The 20835-nt window shown below is 35.0% G+C and overlaps 1 protein-coding gene and 1 pseudogene across 3 annotated transcripts in view; one reads left to right on the forward strand and one right to left on the reverse strand.

Annotated features, from left to right (window-relative positions):
- LRBA (LPS responsive beige-like anchor protein) overlaps positions 1 to 20835 on the reverse strand; it is a 1009660-nt gene that overhangs the window by 704634 nt on the left and 284191 nt on the right. For all 3 annotated transcript variants that reach the window (XM_037830797.1, XM_037830798.1, XM_037830799.1), the window contains one exon: positions 8921 to 9054. In XM_037830797.1, the coding sequence (XP_037686725.1) occupies positions 8921 to 9054 (134 nt within the window). The remainder of the gene's footprint in view (positions 1 to 8920; positions 9055 to 20835) is intronic.
- LOC119529089 lies at positions 2187 to 2717 on the forward strand (annotated as a pseudogene).

The following is a 20835-nucleotide window of genomic DNA, read 5'->3' on the forward strand; positions in this document are numbered from 1 at the left end:
GCAAAGAACCCACCGCCTTTGTCTGGTAACAATGGAATCTTAATATGCAGAAACCATACTGTATTCTAAGCTATTAAATTGTTGTTCATAAGTAACTTAAAATTTCTAGAGTTTGATGTATTTACTAAAACCCTATTTTGTCTTTTAGATGCTCTGAAAACATGAACAAACAAAAAGTATATATCTTATTCTCTGTTGCATAACTTTTAACACTTATCAAGGAGGTTTATCAGTTATTCCTATTAGATTATACTAATTTTTTTTCCTGATAAAATGCTGCAGAAGCTAAGGAATATTATTCAAATTAAAATCTAAGATTTGTTAACTTGAAAATTTGTATACAAATTATAATTACAATAATGTACAATTCCTCAAGTTTTATACTGTTATAAAATTATTTGGCTGATAATATTTTAACAAATTTCACATAAAGTTCATGTAATTTTTTTTTTCTAAGATCAGAAAGTCTATTACTCTTAGTTTCTCCTTAATTTGTCACAGGGAAAATTTAGAAATCTTATTTTAATGTAAAAATTTCAAAATAATTTAAACTTTTCTACTGTTAAAGTCATATTCTATATTTTTTATTCATATGGCTCTTCTAAGAATATTCCCACTACTTCTAATGTATCACATACTACAACTGTATTTTTAATTAACTGATAATCTACTAATGAATTTGAGCAACTTACATTTTGTTTATGAGTTCCAAGGCACAATGTTTTAAGGTCCACAGAGACATGCATTAACTATACTTTCACATAAAGAAAATAATTCAAGACTAATACCTAATGCCAGATCTGCAAGAATCTCTGCTCTATTCAGCATGCAAATAAAATAATTCATCTGCAAATTATTTTTTCCAAATCCTGCCTGAACCAGGAGGGAGAATAAACTTCAAAAGATATAGTCTACTTGTTTACTTATTTTTTAAATGGAAACAAATCATGAGAATTCACCAAAAAGAAAAAAAAAATTAGCAGTTCACAATATTGAACAGGAAGAGGTAACTATTTCTGGGGTTTAGATTCCAAGTGAAAGAGGAGGTCACAAGGGTACAAGAGCAAGTATGACAAAGGAAGGTAAAGTGGGGCTATAGTAAAGTGGGGCTATAGGAGAGTGAAAAGAAAGAAGTAAGACTGAAAACACTAGATTGCGTTAGATTTTTCTTATCAAGGCAGTAATGTTCCTATAGCAATTCAGAATAGAACAAAACAGAATGGAATAGAACAGAATACAAAAGAATGCAATGGAATGTAATACAATAGAACACAAGTAAAAAACTGAAATAGAGACACCATATAACATTGAAAAGAGTGTAATGAAAGAGGAAAAGGAAAGAAAGAGTCATGCATGGAAACCAAAGCAATGTTATAAAAAGAAAGGCCATCACTACAAAGACTTGGAATGACTAAAAGAGGAATGAAACATTCAAAGACAAAAGGCAGGGGGAGCGGGAACAAAAAATTCTTGCCCAAAATGCTAAAACTGGGGAAATCATTTGAGAAACAACACCACTACAAATTACACAAAATTTAAATAGGGAGAAAAATATATATTACAGGCTGGATTGATAATACAGGGTAGGTTGGAGTTTATTTTTATTTTTATTTTTTGGTCAATAAATATAGTAGTCTTCAAATTAGCAAATTATTTTATAATTCCGCATACACTTTTACAGGCTGAGCATTTTATATTATAATGGATTATTAGAAAAAGTACAATGGCTTCAAAATACTCTTTCCTATGAAGTATTGCCCATAATACAGGATGTCTTTTTCTCATCTATTCCAAAAACTATAATTCACATTTTGAAAAATATTTTTAAAAGCTATCAGAAGAGGAGGGGCAAGATGGCGGCATAGAGAAGTGTGGAATTTAGTTAGTCCCCTGGAGCAACTGGAAGCTTGATAAGACTGTGTGTGGATTTGTCAGCAGAAACCATGGAAGCAGGAAGACACAGAAAGAGAATAACCGCCAACCAAGAAGGCTATATCTGGCAAAACGGTCTTCAAATAAGAGGGAGAGTTTAAAATTAAAATATTCTCTGACAGACAAGGAGAGAGCTTATGAACAAGATACCTGCTCTACAGGAAATACCAAAGGGAGCACTGCAGACATACAAAAAGACAGGAGTGAGAGGTTTGGAACACAATTTTGGGTGATGGTAGCACAAGAGTGTCCCAATGTTTTTAGTTCAAAGTCTTGCCCTTCAAGCCCAGAAGAAGATTCTGAACAAAATAGCCTGCAAAACCATGGCCAAAATGTTGATCAATGACACCAGCAGTGAGATCTTTGACGAGCTCTACAAAGTCACGAACGGGCACATCTACAAGAAGGAAGACCATAAGATCATAAAAGATTTAATCAAGGTGGCAATCAAAATTGGGATCCTCTACAGAAACAACCAGTTTAGCCAGGGGGAAACTTATTGTGGAGAAGTTCAGGAAGAAGTTGAACCAGATCTCCATGTTGTCAGCTTCAATGACATAGAAAGCACCTTCAATAGGAACGTTCTCTCCGAGCTTCTGCACACATGCAAGGACCTGGTGCATGAACTGGTGCAGCGACAGCAGATGCCCAGGACCTATGGGTGCATCAACCACGTCTTCAAACACCTTGCTGATGTAGAGTTCCTCTCCAGACTCTATAATCTGAATGGAGACTGTAGGCCCAACCTCAAGAGGATTTCAAAAGTCCTGTTTCATAGGTGTTAGATGTGCAGATTTATGATCTGATACAGGGAAACTTCCAGTGACGGTGAGGGGAAGAGTTTCCCACCCATAACACAGAAGCGGAAAAGCACTGTGCTCTCCTCCATAAAAAACACTAGATAAAGAAAAGACAGTGCTCCAGAACAGCAGTTCCAGGGCTTCACCAGCTGGGCAGGGACTTCTACACCCATAGTGAGTGTGTAGTTAGAGAAAATGACAGGCTGCATTTAGACACAGGCGATTGTTCAGCCCAGAAAACTGCCAGTGAACAAGCAGCTGAAGCCGGCTGATGGCTGGGGGTGGTGGTGCAGCATTCCACATGCCGGACACTCTCCTCAGTACCTGGTGTGGGTGATAACCCTTCACAGATGTGTGGCCAAGAGCCCCCATGCCAGGGACTGCCCATTGGAGCAGGCAGATAAACATGGAATGTGGTAGTATTCCACATCCCTTGCAGCCATCTTTGCAGCTGGCTGGGACACAACCCCACACTCTGTCTGCCACGCGCCCACGAGTCCCTTTGATTGGGGGATGGCTCCTGGCACTTCCGTATGGCACCCTGCCTCTAGTCTGTGCACACCTCAGATACCTGTGGAGGAAGAGTGGATGCCATCACAAGCTCACCAAACCTCAAATTCCCTCAAGGAAGCTCTCAGCTCAGTGTGGGGCATCTGAGCTTGAAGGTGAGATGTGCATCTCTGCAGCCGCAGAGTACTCCACCCGTAGCTCCAGGAATGGCCACGACCACTGTGTTCTGGTGTAGGACTCCCTGCCAAACTGCACAGGGCATGCCCATCACCCACAGAGGTAGTGGTCTGCAGTGCACATGAAAAATTAGTGCACTGATTGGATGCCCACATGGTTTTGACCCCCACTCAGGGCACAGATGAAGATGGGGAGAACTGGCTTGAGTGTAAGAGGTGGCACAGGAGCACCATCTGCTGGTAGGACAGGGAAAGTGAACACATCAAGCTTTAGCATTGTCAAATTACAGACAAATGTTCAAATAAGCCTGCATATCCTAAAAGAACCCTATCAACATAAGCACATGCCATGAGGTAAAAAAATAACAGAAAATTACAAAGCATATGAAGAAACCAGAAGATATTCATAACCCAAATGTCCAAATTAAAAAGCCAGAGGAGACACAGAACTTCAAGCAATTAATCAAAGAAGTACACACAAACATTAATATTAAGAAGACCCCAGAAGAGCTTAAAGAAGAATTTGAAAGAGTAAATAAAAAAATAGTGGACCTTACGGAAATTAAAAAGATTTTTGAGATGCATAACACCAGATTTGAAGACATAGAGGAATGAATTAGCAAACTTGAGGCTAGCGTGATGGAAAGTGAAAGTATAAAAGAATGAATGGTGAAAACAATTGAAAAATTTGAAATGGATCTCAGGGATCTGATGGACAACATGAAGCACGCAAATAAAAGAATCATTGGTGTTCAGGAAGAGGAAGAGAAGAGAAAAGGGCTAGGAAGAGTATTCAAAGAAATTGTCAGGGAAAACTTCCCAACCCTTCTAAATGACATAAATATGCAAATCAAAGATGCCCAACAAACACCAAATAGAATAAATCCAAAAAAGACACACTCCAAGACATATTCTGATCACATTGTCAAATGCCGAAGAGGAGAAAGTTCTGAAAGCAGCAAGAGAGAAGCAATTCACCACATACAAGGAAAACAACATAAGACTAAGTACTGACTATTCAGCACGCACCATGGAGGCGAGAAGGCAGTGATATGACATATTTAGAATTCTGAAAGAAAAAAATTGCCAGCCAAGAATTCTTTATCCAGCAAAGCTCTCCTTCAAAATTGAAGGAGAGCTTAAAATTTTCACAGACAAACAAATGCTGAGAGAATTTGTTAACAAGAGACCTGCCCTACAAGCAATACTAAAGGGAGCTCCACCGGCTGAGAAAAAGAAAAGAAAGGAGAGAGAGGACTGGAGAACAGCATAGAACTGAAGAGTTTCAGTAAGGGTACCTTAAAGGAAATAATGAGAGAGGGGGAAAATTAGATCTGACAAATAAAAACCAAAGTATAAGATGGCTGATTTAAGAAGTGCCTTCACAGTAATAACTTTGAATGTGAATGAATTAAACTCCCCAGTTAAAAGATATAGATTGGCAGAATGGATTAGAAAATATGAACCATCAATATGTTGTTTACAAGAGACTCATTTTGGACCCAGAGACACAAACAAATTGAGAGAGAAAGGATGGAAAAAAATATTCCATGCAAGCTACAGCCAAAAGAAAGCAGGGGTAGCAATACTAATTTCAGATAACATAGACTTTAAATGCAAAGACGTCATAAAAGACAAAGAAGGACACCATATATTAATAAAAAGGGACAATCCACCAGAATGTTCCTATCCCACACAATTCCTAAAAGCCAGAGGCAACAGCCTATTTAAGATCATCTATCAGATGTGCCCCCCTTCCCCATACTGTCGACACTCCCTTTCAATATGAACAAGTTAGGGTGCTCACTGCCTAGTCATCCCTGAAAATGGAGAAAGAGATTGAGTGGAAGGGGTAGCAACAAGCAAGGAAAGACTGAACAAAGGTCTATAAGTACTGAAACTTTATATAATTACATATATATATTTTTTGGATGCTGGGGTGTTGGAAAGGTTGGAAGGAGGTAAATGACATGATGGAACCATAGCCTATAGTACCCTTTCAGATTTGCTCTATAGCTGTTCTTGAATTTTGCCTTGAAGGTCTTCACCTTTCTATATATTTCTTGTATTGCATAATGAGGAAAGAACTGAAACTATGGAACTGTAACCCGTAACAATTTTTTAAATTACCTATGTGACTGCTCGTTGAGCTCTACATCAAGAGATGACACTTTCTGTTTGTATATTTTACAATAATGGAAATGGGTGAAGCTGTGGAACTGTGACCCATGACATTCTTTGAAGTTTGCTTTCTAACTACTTGTGAAATCATACATTGAAAGTTATCACTTATATATATAAGCTAAAGTTCACAATAAAAAAAATAAGAAAAAAAAGAGCAATCACAGGATCCTATTTATTCCATCCCCTTTACAAGGGGGACAAGTAGTTAAAGCAATGAACTGTTATTTACTGTGTCCCATAAATGGAAATTAAAGGGCAATAAATTCAAAATAAGAGGAAATTATTCTACTCAGTATACTGTAAAACTCTGAAATTACTACATTTCTTCAGACAAAGTACTAAGGAATTCACTATTACTAAATTTGAAAGATGGCATTCAAACAGTTTCATAGACATTAGTAATTTTTGCCTTTTCTTCATTAGGGACTGGTCTGAAAAATCACAGTTTATAGATATTTTTAAGACAGTTTGGATGAGGGTGCAGAAGGAGGAATTTCCATACCCAGCACAAAATGGATTACCAATTTGCATTATCCTCCAAAGATAAAAGGTATCAGGATACAACAGAACAGTAAGGAAGAAGAACAAACTGGTAGAGTTCCATACTGATTTCCCTTTACATTTACTCACTAAGATAGATTAAAAAACAAAACAAAACAAAACAAAACAAAAGGAATGCAGTTCAAAACTATCTACTACCATGCTACCACTGCTGCAGGTTTTGGCTTCCAAATGGAAATATTTTTTGTAAATAACTATTTTTCCTAAGTATAAAACTAATACAAGACTACTAATGAAATGTTGAGGAAAAAACACTAAAAACAAACTGAAAATAAAGACTGCCATTAACCCAACCACATGGAGATAATCACATAAATTTACAGTACATTTCCTTGTTTTACTGTTAAAAAAATTTTACATATTTCACATGGTTATAATTCCATAGTATGTGAAGTATTATACAAAATTTTTAAATTATTCTATCATGAGCATTTTCTCTTATCACTGAGCACTATAAAATTTGTAAAGGATTAATCAGATTTAAAATTTTGAAAAAAAATCCTTTTGTTAACACAATTAAAATAACTTATGTTTAAAAAAAGGGGGGAAGACAAAAGAAATAACCACTCATAATCTTTGTTTCTGGGACAAATTATTATTCTCTCTCTCTCTCTCTCTCTCTCTCTCTCTCTCACACACACACACACACACACACACACACACACACACACACCATTGCTGACTATCGGCTATCGCAATATAAATTTCAAGCAAAACTGAGAAATGCTAGTTATTACCAAACAAAGGTAGAGAAGCAAATAGAAGGAGAAACCTAACCTGAGATATCCCAAAAGAAGTAAAAACATTATTTCCGATCTTAATAAAATCCACCAGACATTCCTTTGGAATTCCTTTCCTTTTTTATTAATCTCATTCTAGAGTCACAAGATGAATCCTTTTGGAGGTACAATATATTGTTATTAATTCTTTGTTTTGTTTTGTTTTGTTTTTTGCTATCTGTATACCTTCTTTGGTAGTCAGTTCAAATCTTTTGACTTCTTTTTATGTTATTTGCTTTCTAATTATTGAGTTTGGAGACTCCTTTGTATTTTCCTAATACAAATACTCCGTCAAAAATATTATGTGCAAATGTTCCCCTAGTCTATGGCTTTTCTTTTCATTTTCTTAATGGCAACTTTTAAATATCAGAAAGTCTATTCTGATAGAGTCAAATTTATCAATTTTTTTCTTTTATGGATCATGCTTTCAATGTCATATCTAAGAAATCTTTGCCTAAGCCAATGTCACAAAATTTCTTCCACATTTTCTTTTATAAGCTTTATTAGTTTAGGCTTAAAATTTAGGCCTTCAAAATATTTTGAGTTAATTTTTTATATGGTGGAAGTTACAAAGCAAATTTCATTTTTTTGATGTTGCATATGGATAACTAATAGTTCTACCAACATTTGTTGATAAGACTATCTTTCTACACTGACTTGACTTTCCACCTTTGTTGAAAATTAATTGACTATTTATGTGTGGGTCCAGTTCTGATCACTTTATTTTATTCCACTAATCTATATATCTATTTCTTGCCAACACTGCACTGTCTTGATTACCATAGCTTTATAATGTGGTACATTTGTTATAATTGATGAAAGCATGTTTTTATAATTGTACTATCCAGTTTAGTTTAGGGTTCACTGTTGTGCAGTTCCACGTTTTTTTTTAATTTTTATTCTAGTACCATATATACAACTACTTCCCCTTGTAACCATATTCACGTATACATTTCACTGCTGTGAATTATGTTCACAATATTGTGCTACCATCACCACCAACCATTACCAAAACTTATCCATCACCCCAAACTGAAACTACACACATTTTAAGCCTTAACTCCCTATCCCCTATTTCTACCCCATCCCCTGGTAACCTATATTCTCGATTTTGACTGTGTGAGTTTGCTAATTCTCATTATCTCATGTCAGTGAGATCACACAATATTTGTCCTTCTTTGTCTGGCTTATTTCACTCAATATGATGTTTTCAAGGTTCATCCATGTTGTCAGAAGTATAAGAACTTCATTCCCTTTTATAAAACAGTACAACATTTGCAAAATACTACTGATAGAAATAACAGCCCCTTGTCTCAGACATTTTAAATACATAGTATTCACATTTCCTGGTATCACCACTAAACTTGCAGTCAACATATAAGGATTTAGAATCTTGCACCAGGATATATACACAAAAAAAGATTTACCCTCTAAAGGAATGTAGGAGAAAAGGATAAAAATAAGATTGCTATAATAGTTATTGTATCGGGATGAATACTGCTAGAATGATGTTATACTCCAGGGCAGCATTCCCTTTCCAAGTCTCTAATTCTGAAAAATACGCATGAGAAAACAAAGTAGAGAATACTAATAAACATTTGATAATTGATATCAGATGAGGGAACCATATATCACCAAAACTTTCTAACCACTATCTATACACATCTTCTTAAATGTAGGGAAAGAATAAAAGGGGCAAAGTATTTTTACAAACCCCATTCATCTATACAACAGCAGAATCCATCATACACTATTAGGTTTTAGTAGAAAAATATTGAAATCATTGATTTAACTTATTTTATATTAAACACAGAGTATATTCAATCAAATATATTTTAAAATTAGCAAACAATAAACAATATATAAAGAAAGGCACAATGATTTCCTAACATGACTAACAAACTTCTTAATATTATCAAAATTCCTAAGCTTTGCTAAAATAGAATCTAAAAAATTTGTTTATTCACTAACCACTTACCAGATGATTCTCCTCCCACATCTGGGGCTTGGGATGAATCTACTGAAGAAACTACACTGAGATCACTAGTAGGTATACTTGTAGTAGGTGTAGGAGATAAGACCGCTGATTTTTTTGTTGCAACAATGACGCTTCTGTAATAAAGAAAATAACTAGATTAAAAATTACATAACATCATTCACATTAATTAATTTCAAAATAGAAACTAGGAAGTCAATGTCTTTTTCTAATATTCTGTTTTTCCTCTATTTTAATGCACAATTTAGAATATTCTCCCAATATGAAATTTTTTTCATATTGTCACGCTTGCATTTCATTTCATTGTGAGCAAAGTGCTGATCTGACTAAATGAAGAGAAAACATACTGTTTGGGAAAACTCCTGTATCAATTTCGGGAGCCTTTTATGTGATTTTTAGCAAAATGATATGCCACGTTTTCGACGACAAACAAAAGGAAAATAAGAGGGTTTGATCATGCATGTGATACAGAGTACTTTTCCACACATAGTGGTTTGCACTGTTTGGAAAATAAAGGTGTATTCAATTTTTTTAATGCAATTTTATTCAGATATATTCATATACCATACAATCCATCCGAGGTATATCAATCACTCACAGTATCATCACATAGTTGTGCATTCATTACCATGATCAATTTTAGAACATTTCCCTTATTGCAGAAAAATAAATAAAAATAAAAAGAAACCAAAAACATCCTATGCCCCTTAACCCTCCTCCCATTATTGACTCCTAGTAACGGTGTATATACATTTGTGAAAGAATATTAAGATATTACCATTAACTACAGTCCATAGTTTGCAACCGGTACGTTTTACCTCATAAACCCTTCTATTATTAACTCCTTGGAATAACATCATACATTTGTTCTAGTTCAAGAAAGAACTCTTCTATATTTGTACAGTTAATCACAGTCATCATCCACTACAAGATTCACATTGTTACACATTCCCATGTTTTAACCTCCAGCTTTCCTTCTGGTGACATACATGAACTCTAAATTTCCCCTTTCCACCACATTCACCAACAATTCAGCACTGTTAATTATATTCACAATAACGTGCTACTGCCACTTCTATCCATTTCCAAATGTTTAAGTTTGACCTAATTAAAAATTCTGCACATATTAAGCAACCGCTTCCCATTCTCCAGCCTCATTCTATATCCTGGTAACCTATATTTTATATTTTATGTCTGTGAGTTTACATATTATAATTAGTTCAATTAGTGAGCTCATACAATATCTGTCCTTTTGTGTCTGACTTATTTCACGTAGCGTAATGTCCTCAAGGTTTATCCATGTTGTCACATGCTTCAGGACTTCATTACTTCTTACTGCTAAATAATATTCCATCGTATGTATATACCACATTTTGCTTATACAGTCATCTGTTGATATGTATTCAGTTTTGCAAGTCAGAAAAAAAATGTACAATATGAATGTACAATATGAATTATTTTCATATTGGGAGAATATTTAATATTTATCTGCATTTCAATTTTTTAGAGCCAAGATAATGTCCTAGAGAAATACAGCATTCCCTTTTAACATTCAGACTTATATTTAACCATATAGTATGTTTAAAATAGGATCATCTTTAATTATCCAAACTGAATAATATATCATCAAACATATATCAAAAAAAGAAGGATTTTATCACTCAGGTAGAAAAGTAATTAACTTTTTCTTAATATCAGAATGGAAACAGAACACAACATGTTTCTATAAAGATTTCAAAGCACTACTAATTTGAAATCATAAAATTTACGAGGCAAAGAAAAAAATGCAGATATAAAAAATTTTTAACATGTTAACATCCCAGGTTTTTCTTTTCTGATCCCCCAAAGACTGTAGTTTGATAGTACTATGCAGAAAAACAATGCAGAGGTATAAAAGCTAGATGCAAAAATATCAAACAATCAAAGTTATTCATCTTGTGAATTATTCAAATGCAGGTATTTATGTTATACTGATTTCAATTAAAGTATAATACTTTATACCAAAATAATAACTAAAAGACCTTGTTAGGCATAACTTAAAAGCATTTTAATTGAAGTTAGCTCCATAAACATGCAAAAACCCAGTTAATGAGGTAAAGAGGACAGCTGATATATAATGCACTCCCACAGCAGTGCTTACTTTTAATTACCTGGTGTTAACCATAAGCCTAAAGTCTTCAACATTCAATTTATTTAATCACATCTTTTGTTGACAATATTGTAACTGCAAGCTGCAAGTATTCCCTTAACAGCTTTAAAGTATTCAGTTTCTAAATAAAGTTACTTAGATTCTTGATCCCAATACACGTATTTCAAAAGTGGAAATTATATAATGCCAATACGTTAAAAATACATTTTTTGTTATTTCTGAAAGAGAAAACAGAAAGCCAAACAAAATCCATTTTATTTCAATGCCTATCATATGAAGGCAAACACTGTTGCCAATTAAATCAAGTTCTCTTGTGCTAGGCATGACTTATTCAATGTACTTGGGGTAGCTGGTGTCACATCATTATAAGGGTGACTGCCAATGTTAACTATACACTAAAAAATAGAAGCAACAGCCACCTGAGCCCCTAATCCAAACAGTGTGCCTAAATCATGGAAGGTTATATCAGATAAAGATTATTGACTTTAGGGGAGAGTAGATATGACCTCTGTGTGTGTGTGTGTGTGTGTGTGTGTGTATTAGTGGTACATTCAGAAAAAAAACACAAACTGTAATTTATGTATTTCCTACACTAGGCAGAAATCTACAAACCTATTGTTTAAGAATATCCCTAGCTACCTATTCCCTACCAACCTATTGGAGGTGACGGTAGGATATATTTATAAAATGTACATTCATATTTCTTAACAAAGGAAAGAACCAACAAGATCTAGTTTATGTATATAATAGGTAAATATTGATAAGAACAATATAAAATAGAAGATAATATTTAGTAAAATGTGATTTTTTTTCCTATAATTAAAATTTATGACACATACATCTACCCTATGACACAGCAATTCCACTCCTAGGTATTTACCCAAGAACATTTATGTTCACAAAAAGATTTGTACAATAATCTTCATTCAGGCTTCATTTGTGATAACATAAAACTAGAGATAGCCCAGATACCCCTCTGGCAAGAAAAATGGATAAATAAATAATGGTATGCTTACACAAGGAACATAAACAAAAAAACATAGATGAATCTCAAAAATATTATGCCAAGGGAAAGACAAAGCTTTCCACACTTGTGTTTCCTTTTACAAAGTTCTGGAACAGGCAAAACTAATCTATGGTGGAAAAAAATTAGAACAAATCACCATCTCTGGGGAATGGGAACAGATAACTGGCTGGGAAGGCTCATAAGAGCACTTTCAGGGATAATAATACCCCTTTCTTCTTTTCTGGTAGGATGTTTATTTTATTTACAATCATATCCTCAGCAAGTAACACAATGCCTGATAGGTAGCAGGTTCTCATGTATTTGTGAAATAGAAGAACAGTATTTTAAGTTAGAAGGATTAGATAGGTTTTCTTGAAATAAGTCAGCCCAAAATTCAATGAATAACAACAACAACTTTTTTTAAAGGGCTATTTTTCTTTTATTTTTACTTACTCTTTTTATTACTTTTTTGGAAAAACTTATTGTGGTAACATATATGCAACTCAAAATTTCCCATTTTAACCACTTTCAAGTGTACAATTCAGTGGTATTAATTACATGCACAATGTTGTGCTGCCAGGTGATGATAGGGAGTTTCAGATACACAGGATATTCAATTTGTCAACACTTATCAAATGGCACACTTAAGATGTGCACATTTCATTGTATGTAATTGTACTTTAAAAATTATATTACTCACTAGTTAGAGATCAGCAAGCTGAAGTGTTAAACATTAAAGTGAACTGATGTCTGCAATTTACTTTGAAATGCTTCAAAAATAAGATGAATAGAGGGATTGATATATGGAGACATACAATGAAACAAATATAGTAAAGGGTGAATTGTAGAATCTCTGTGATGCTATATGGGTGTTCACTGTACAATGGTTTCAACTTCTATGTTTGAACATTTTCATAATAAAATGCTGGAAACACTGGTAACAGAAAAAAATGTACTAAAGATATTCCATAAAATGCATAATCCCCACTTGTCCAAAATGATGTCATTAAGATAAGAAAAAAATGTGACATCATTTATAATCTGTCTTATTGCCACTGATACTACTTTCAATAATGAATAATACAGATTCTTTAATTCGTTCAATACATACTGTCTACAATCTTTCACATATCCTCAGCAATGTTATATCTGACACGTGGCATCCTACATGGATTTACATTTAACCCAATGTCCCTTACACACTTTTGCAATATGGTCTATGGTTCCTGAGCATTTTATATCATTTCACAACTCCAACTCTTCATGCATGCTATTCCTTTACCAAGATGCCCTCCTTTTTAGCCCTGCGTGCCAGCAAATTCCTACTTACTTTTTAAAACCTTGCTCAATTCAAGTCTCATATCACAGATAATTAGTTTATTAATAATATCTAGGATAGTATTTTTTTTAATAATAAAACAAATCCAACAAGTGGAAAAAACAAAAGCCTTGCTCAAAGGTTGGCCTCCCCAATTCCCTAAGTTAAAGTTAATAATACACCATTCTTTGCACTCCTATAAGATTCCATCATGCAATATAAAATTACAAATTATAGTTAGCTGCTATGATTTATTAAATATTGATAATACAACAGGAACTATTACTTCTCAAAAGAATCCTAAGGTGCATACTATTTCCATTTTAAATATTTAAAAAGTTCAAAGAGGTGAAGTAATTTTCCAAGGTAAATGGCAGAACTGTCCTACAAATTCAGGTTTGTCTGCAACCAGAGCCCCTATGTTTCCTCATACTGATATTTAAACAATTTTATTGAGATATAACTTAGATACCCTACAGTTCATCCGAAGTGTACAATAAACGGTTTTAATATGTTCACAGAGTTGCAAACATGAGCACAATTATATTGACCTCTAAACATACTTCTAAATTATAATCATCTTCAAGTAATGGTAATAAGATATCCAAGACATAAAAAGTATCCTATTAAAATAGAAAAATGTATCTTACAAATGGAAATAGTTGTATTTTTTACCCCAGCTAATTAGAATAATAGAGAAATAAAGTTAGTCAATTTCCACGTTCACTGACTGATTCAAATCAATTCTGAAGAACTCACATAATACTCCTTCAGCTTTAGGACGCATAACAAAAAAATTCAAAGCCATGATGTTCCATTCATTTATTTTTTTTTTTCCTTGGAAATCCATTAAACAATTTATTTTTGGCAAAGATGCTGTTTGGGGATTGAATCATGTCCCCCACAAAAGACATGTTCAGTTTCTAACCTCTGGCCCAGCGACTGTGAACCCATTTTTAAACAGCTAATGTTATCGGTTAAGGTGTCTCCATACTTAATGAGGGTGGGTCTTAATCCAAATGATTGAAGTCCTTTTTTTTTTTTTTATTTTGAAATAAATTCAAAGTTATAGGAACAGTTGCAAAAACAATACTAACCCCACACAAAGAATTCCATCATACCCTGACCCCCCTCCCCCGATAGCTCAATCCACCAACTTTAACATGCTGTCACATCACTATTTCTTTCCCTCCCTCCCTCCCTATCATCCATCATCTATTGCTCTGTCTTCTGAACATATGAGAGCTAGCTGCACACATCCTTGAACATACACTATAATTCACGTATACACTTCCCATGAACAAGAACATTCTTTTATGCAATCCCATTAAGCGCAGCTAAGAGGTACAAGAGATTCAACAATGATACAAAGCTTACATTCTATATTTCCTTTACCTTATGTCTCAACTGTGTCCCTTTGAGCTACCTGTCCTCTATCCTCCAATCCCATCCAAGTTCATCCTTGGCATTCAATTGTCATCTATTTAGACTGTCTTTCGTTTTCCTTTTTTTTTTTCAGTTGTGGAAACATATATACAGCCTAAATCTTCCCATTCCACCCCCTCCCTAGCCTTCCACTAGTGGGATTAATCACATTTAGAATGTTGTAATGCTCTTTCCCACCATCCATTACTAGAAATTTTCCTTCACCTCAAACAGCAACTCCACATTTATTTCTTAACTCCCCATTGACCCTTCCCCCATTTCTCTTAACCCAAACTCTACATTTCATCTCTATGGTTATATTCTCTGATAATTTCTTTGTGTTTCCTATTGGGATTAAAATTAACCTCTTAAATCCCTATCAGTCTTGTTTTTCTTTGATATCACCTTCACTTCAATAGGACACATAAACTATGTTCCTATACTCCTCCATTCCCCACCTTTATATAGTTGTCTAAAATTACATATTTTACATTGAGTTCAAAACCACTGATTTGTCATTAGAGTTTGTGTAATTTATATCATGTAGGAAGTAAATAGTGGAGTTACAGTTCAAAAATTATTGACTTCTATTTGTATTCCATTGTCATTGGAGAATGTGCTTTGAGTATATTCAATTTTTTTTTTTTTTTAATTTCCTGAAGCTTGTTTTATGTCCCAGCTTATGGTCCCTTCTGGAGAAAGATCTGTGATCACTAGAGAATAATGAGTGTCCTGGTGCTTTGGGATGTAAGGTATTATATATGTCTGTTAAAATTCTCTGTATCTCTTTCTCCTTTCTTTGTTTCTCTGTTGGTAGGACTCCCTTTAGAATCTGAAGTAGGGCAGGTCTTTTATTAGCAAAGTCTCTCAGCATTTGTTTGTCTGTGAAAAATTTAAGCTCTCCCTCAAATCTGAAGGAGAGTTTTGCTGGATAAAGTATTCTTGGTTGGAAATTTTTCTCTCTCAGAATTTTAAATATGTCATGCCACTGCCTTCTCACCTCCAAGGTGGTCGCTGAGTAGATACAACTTAGTCTTATGTTGTTTCCTTTGTATGTGGTGAATTGCTTTTCTCTTGCTGCTTTCAGAACTTGCTCCTTCTCTTCAGTATTTGAGAGTCTGATCAGAATATGTCTCGGAGTGGGTTTATTTGGATTTATTCTATTTGGAGTTCGCTGGGCATTTATGCTTTGTGTATTTATATTGTGTAGAAGGTTGGAGAAGTTTTCCCCAATAATTTCTTTGAATGCTCTTTCTAGACCTTTACCTTTCTCTTCCCCTTCTGGGACACCAGTGAGTCTTAAGTTTGGACATTTTATTTTGTCAATTGTATCCCTGAGATCCATTGCAATTTTTTCGATTTTTTTCTCCATTCTTTCTTTTGTTCTTTCATTTTCTGTTCTGTGGATTTCTAGGACACTGAGATGTTGTTCAGCTTCCTCTAGTCTTGTATTGTGAATATCCAGAGTCTTTTTAATTTGGCCAACAGTTTCTTTTATTTCCATAAGATCTTCTATTTTTTTATTTACTCTTGAATGTCTTCTTTATGCTCTTCTAGGGTCTTCTTTATGTCATTTATATCCTTCGCCATGGTCTTCTTGATGTCCTTTAAATCCTTTGCCATGTTTTTGTTCCTCGATTGTAGTTCTTTGATTAATTCTGCGAGGTACTTTCTCTCTTCTGATAGCTTGATTTGTGTGTTTGGAGTTGGATTCTCCATATCGTCTGGTTTTATCATATGCATTGAGATTTTCTGTTGTTTTTGGCCTCTTGGCATTTGCTCTGCTCGACAGGGTTCTTTCAAGTTGTAAAAAAAAAAACGTATCTAATTTTTCAGAAACACCGTTTGGTGACGTACACTTTCGCTAACTACCCAGCAGATGGCGTCTGTGAGTCACCTATACCCCTCAAGTCAGTTCTCCACCTTGTCCCCACGGTGTGGGGGGAAATGATTCTTGCGGGGTTCAGTTGGAGAACTCAGCCTGGGTGTGTCGCTGGAGCCCTCTGCCCTGAATGTGGGGCGCTTGTACGGCTGGCCAGGGAGGAAAGACAGCCTCAATATTCAAATTCCCCCAGTTCCCAGAGATTCAAGGCCACCGCAAGAGTCCAAGCCTTCATTTCATTTCAGCCCCAGCCCCTCTCTCTCGCTCTCCCACAAACCACCGGACTTGGCGTAGCGTCCCTGGGTTCTCTGAGCGGGTCCCCCCGCCCAGCCACAATCCTCCAGGACCTCTGCTGAAGGAATGTCGTGCTACGTCACCACTGCGTGCCATCCCTCAAGGGAAGCCCCAGGCCGCCGGGCCGTGCCGGAGCTCTTTCAGCCTGATGCAAAAATGGCCGAATGGGCATCTCAACACCCCCCTCCTCACACAGTTCCTCCTTCCCAGCTCTGGGACAACTGGCGGGGCTCTGGGCTGTGGGCACAGCCCCGGGCAGGAGTTTATCCAGCCCTCCAGGGGGCCAGCTGCTAGCCGCAGGGTTTCTTTCTGCTTCTGGCTCTCCCCTCCATTCCCCGGGTATCTGCAGGGTATCTGCAGCGGGCTATCTTCCAGGCCAGACACCGAGAGGCTGGCCCAGCCCCCTCTTGCTGTGTTTTACTGTGTAGTTCCCACAATCGCAGCTGCAGCCACTCCTGGGTTTTTCCCTTTTTTTTTTTTAAAGAGCCCGTTGGTCTCCAAACGCCAAACCCTGGCTTCCCTGGGGAGCCGCGCGGCTGAGGGACTTCCAGCCAGCTTACTCACTCGTTTCAGTATGCAGGCTCCCGGTTTCACCAAGTATACGGCCCCGGGAACTAGCAGATCTTGTCCAGCTGGCGCATCGCTGTAACCGGTATTCTGGGTCACTCTCTGGTCCTTATCTAGTGTTTTTCATGGAGGTGTTCCTTTGCCCTGTCTCACCTAGTCGCCATCTTAGTTTCTCGATGTTCCATTTAGAAGAACATTACGCAGTAGGCAGATTTGGGGATATTTTCATTCCCTTTACCAACTGTTTTTATTATTATAAAGTTAGAGTGGATGTAAAAGACAAAAATCTTCAACAAAGAGGATCTTTAACTTCTTATATTTATCCTGCTGACAGTGTAAATCTAAACTATAAAAGCATGTCTTACAGTTTAAAAAAAAAGATTCCTGACATTAAATTTAACACCTCTTCAGACTAATCATGCAAGGATTAAGCATTTCACATTATGCCTTTAAAAATGCTTTGGAAAACAAAAAGAAAATGCAATACTCATTCGACAAAACTTTGAGAACTTATATGCCATGAAATGTGCTCGGGATATTTCTCAGGCTACTGCTTATATTCCTATTTAAGAAACACTGAAATACCTTTTAATATTTTAGAAACAAATAATTGTCTGAATTTTTAATATGCGCCATCAATTTTATTAAAAGGCACTTTAAACTTTTTGGTATAAAGAACTGGGAAGACAGGTAATCAGTTATACAAGGTAGTTTTCTAAGCTATCAATTCAAAACTCAATATTAAAGAGATAAAATTGCAAGTAACATAGTTTTTTTTCTCCTTTACAAATTCCCTAAATTTATTGAGTTCTTAATATTTGTGAGGCACTGTACTAAGGATGTACATGATTGATTTCATTTAATATTAAAATAACCTGTGAGGTATGTACTACATACAATTATCCCCATTTTACAGATTACAAAGAAGTATCCCACAGATACCAAGTGAAAATACTGTTGGCCTTTTTATTCATGATCTAGGGAGACTTTCTGAAAATTTATTTTACTTATTAACAATAATAAATTGCAACAATGTCTTCCAAATCACTAAAGTTCAGAAGTTCCATTTCAAAATTTTATCAGTTTCAAATAGGTTCATCAGAAACCTTCACATAAATGCTATTTTGTTTAATGTGTGAATAATTCACTAAAGGAGAAAGAACATTTTAAGCCTAGCACTTTAGTCCCTAAGGATCTAGTTAAAAAGCCACACCAGCCCTTGACCTTTATCAAGATAAATCCCTGGCATCCACTAATCACTAGAGAGGATCGTCAAATTAGATAAGACTAAGGGTTTTGGCATGGGAATGAACACAAACACCTTGCTGTTCACAAAGGTCCACAACCAGGCAGCCTTTCAGCAAGATTTCACTCATGTAGCTGTTACTCTAAACTTTCCAGCTATTGCTTAGAAGTTGATAATTCTTAAGATATGAGGAGAGTTGTGATTTCTGACACAGCATTCCTGAGATAAATGCATGATCAGAAGGATGCTTTGAAATTCCTAAGGATATGCCACAGGTCTATGGCTAGATGAAAATAGTTTTCTTAAAGGTGTCTCTTGCTAAGAAAAAGAGGGGGAAAATAATTCAGGGAGTCGTTTGCTTGCTATCAGACAATATGTTAAATGCATACCAGATATACAGAAAAATGCTATCACCAAAATTCCCCTTTGCTTACTACTTCAATAAATCCCTAAAATATAGTATGCAGGCATGGTTTCTTAACCTGAACACTAACCATATCAGTAAGGTGAAAATTTAATTTCTACACTATCTAAAAAGAAATAAATGTCAAAATATGAAATTTTGGCCATTGATAAGGAATCAACTTTCTTCAACCATACTAATAAAATATATTAAAATTTTAAAATCTATACTCACATTTAAATCTTTATTCTGATTACTCAATGTAAGATTAATACAAATATGAACAAATTATAAAATTTGAGCTTAAAAAAAAAAAAACCTAGTCATTCACCTCTTCACATCCTTAAAATATAGCCATTGTTTTTAACAGTTTGATAAACACTTTTTGAGGCATATGTGGACATGTATATCCAGCTTTAAAAAACAGGCTCCTACATTCCAAGCTATTTTTACTCTGCTTTATTTACTTAAAAACTTCAACAGAATTTCACATCAATACCTTGTCTCTCTTTAATGGCTGCAAATTATTTATTATGTGTATAGAAAACAACACATCTATCCAATCCTTCATTGGTTGGCAACTATAAATAAACCAATTTCTCACATTATAAAACAATGTTGCTACTGTTGGTGCCTAACACAGCAGTCCAGGGTCAAGATCTAGAGTCAGTCTAGGTTCAAACCTTAGCACCACCATTTATTTGTATAAGGTCTTAAGCTGCTTACTTAATTTCCTTGTGCCTCAGTTTCTTCATCTATAAAGTAGGGATAAAAAACATATCTATAAACATACAATGCATTTAGAGCCAAGTTACACAGAGTAAAAGCTCAAAAAGCATTAGCTTAATTATGAAATTCCTGTTGCAGAAAACATTTTATAGTTATGTATTTCTTCTGGATAAACTTTTAGAAGTTTATATATTTTAAATTTTAATCAATACTACCAATTTGCCCTCCAAAAGCTTTATATCAATATACCCTCTCACCAATAGTATAAAAATGTTTCCTCACACCTACATACTACATATTATACTAATAGTAGATATCATCTTCTCTTAAATCTCTGCTTATTTAATAGGGGAAAATTACCTTGTGGTTATTTTAATATGTATTTCCTTCATTATTAGTGATGTAGATTATCATTATATATTTTCATATTAAACGTATTTCTTCTTATATGAATTGCCTGTTCCTACCATTTGTATATTTTTAGCAGATTGGACATTTTATTGATTTGTTGGCATTATATGTATATATTGGAAATATAACCCTTTTACCTATGTGTTCCAAATATTTAGTGCCTATATTTACACATACATACAAAGAAAGCATCAGTAGCTGAATGTCTCATTAGATATGATAGCTATGTTTAAATGTATTAAGTGATTTCTTCATGCTAAGTGCTATCGATTAATTATTAGGCACTATTACTGTCCACAGTTTAGGGATAAGGATACTGAGGTTTCGAGAGATGCAGTATCTTTTCAAATTCACTAATAAGTAAGGGAGCCAGGACTCAAACCCAGTTGTTTGATTTCTAGAGTCAGTGTTTTAATTCCCATGTCATAAGGCCTTTTTAAATTAAAAAAAAAAAAAAAAAAAAGGGC

The sequence above is a fragment of the Choloepus didactylus genome, chromosome 3 (genome assembly GCF_015220235.1).
Source record: "Choloepus didactylus isolate mChoDid1 chromosome 3, mChoDid1.pri, whole genome shotgun sequence".
Lineage (NCBI taxonomy): Eukaryota > Metazoa > Chordata > Mammalia > Pilosa > Megalonychidae > Choloepus > Choloepus didactylus.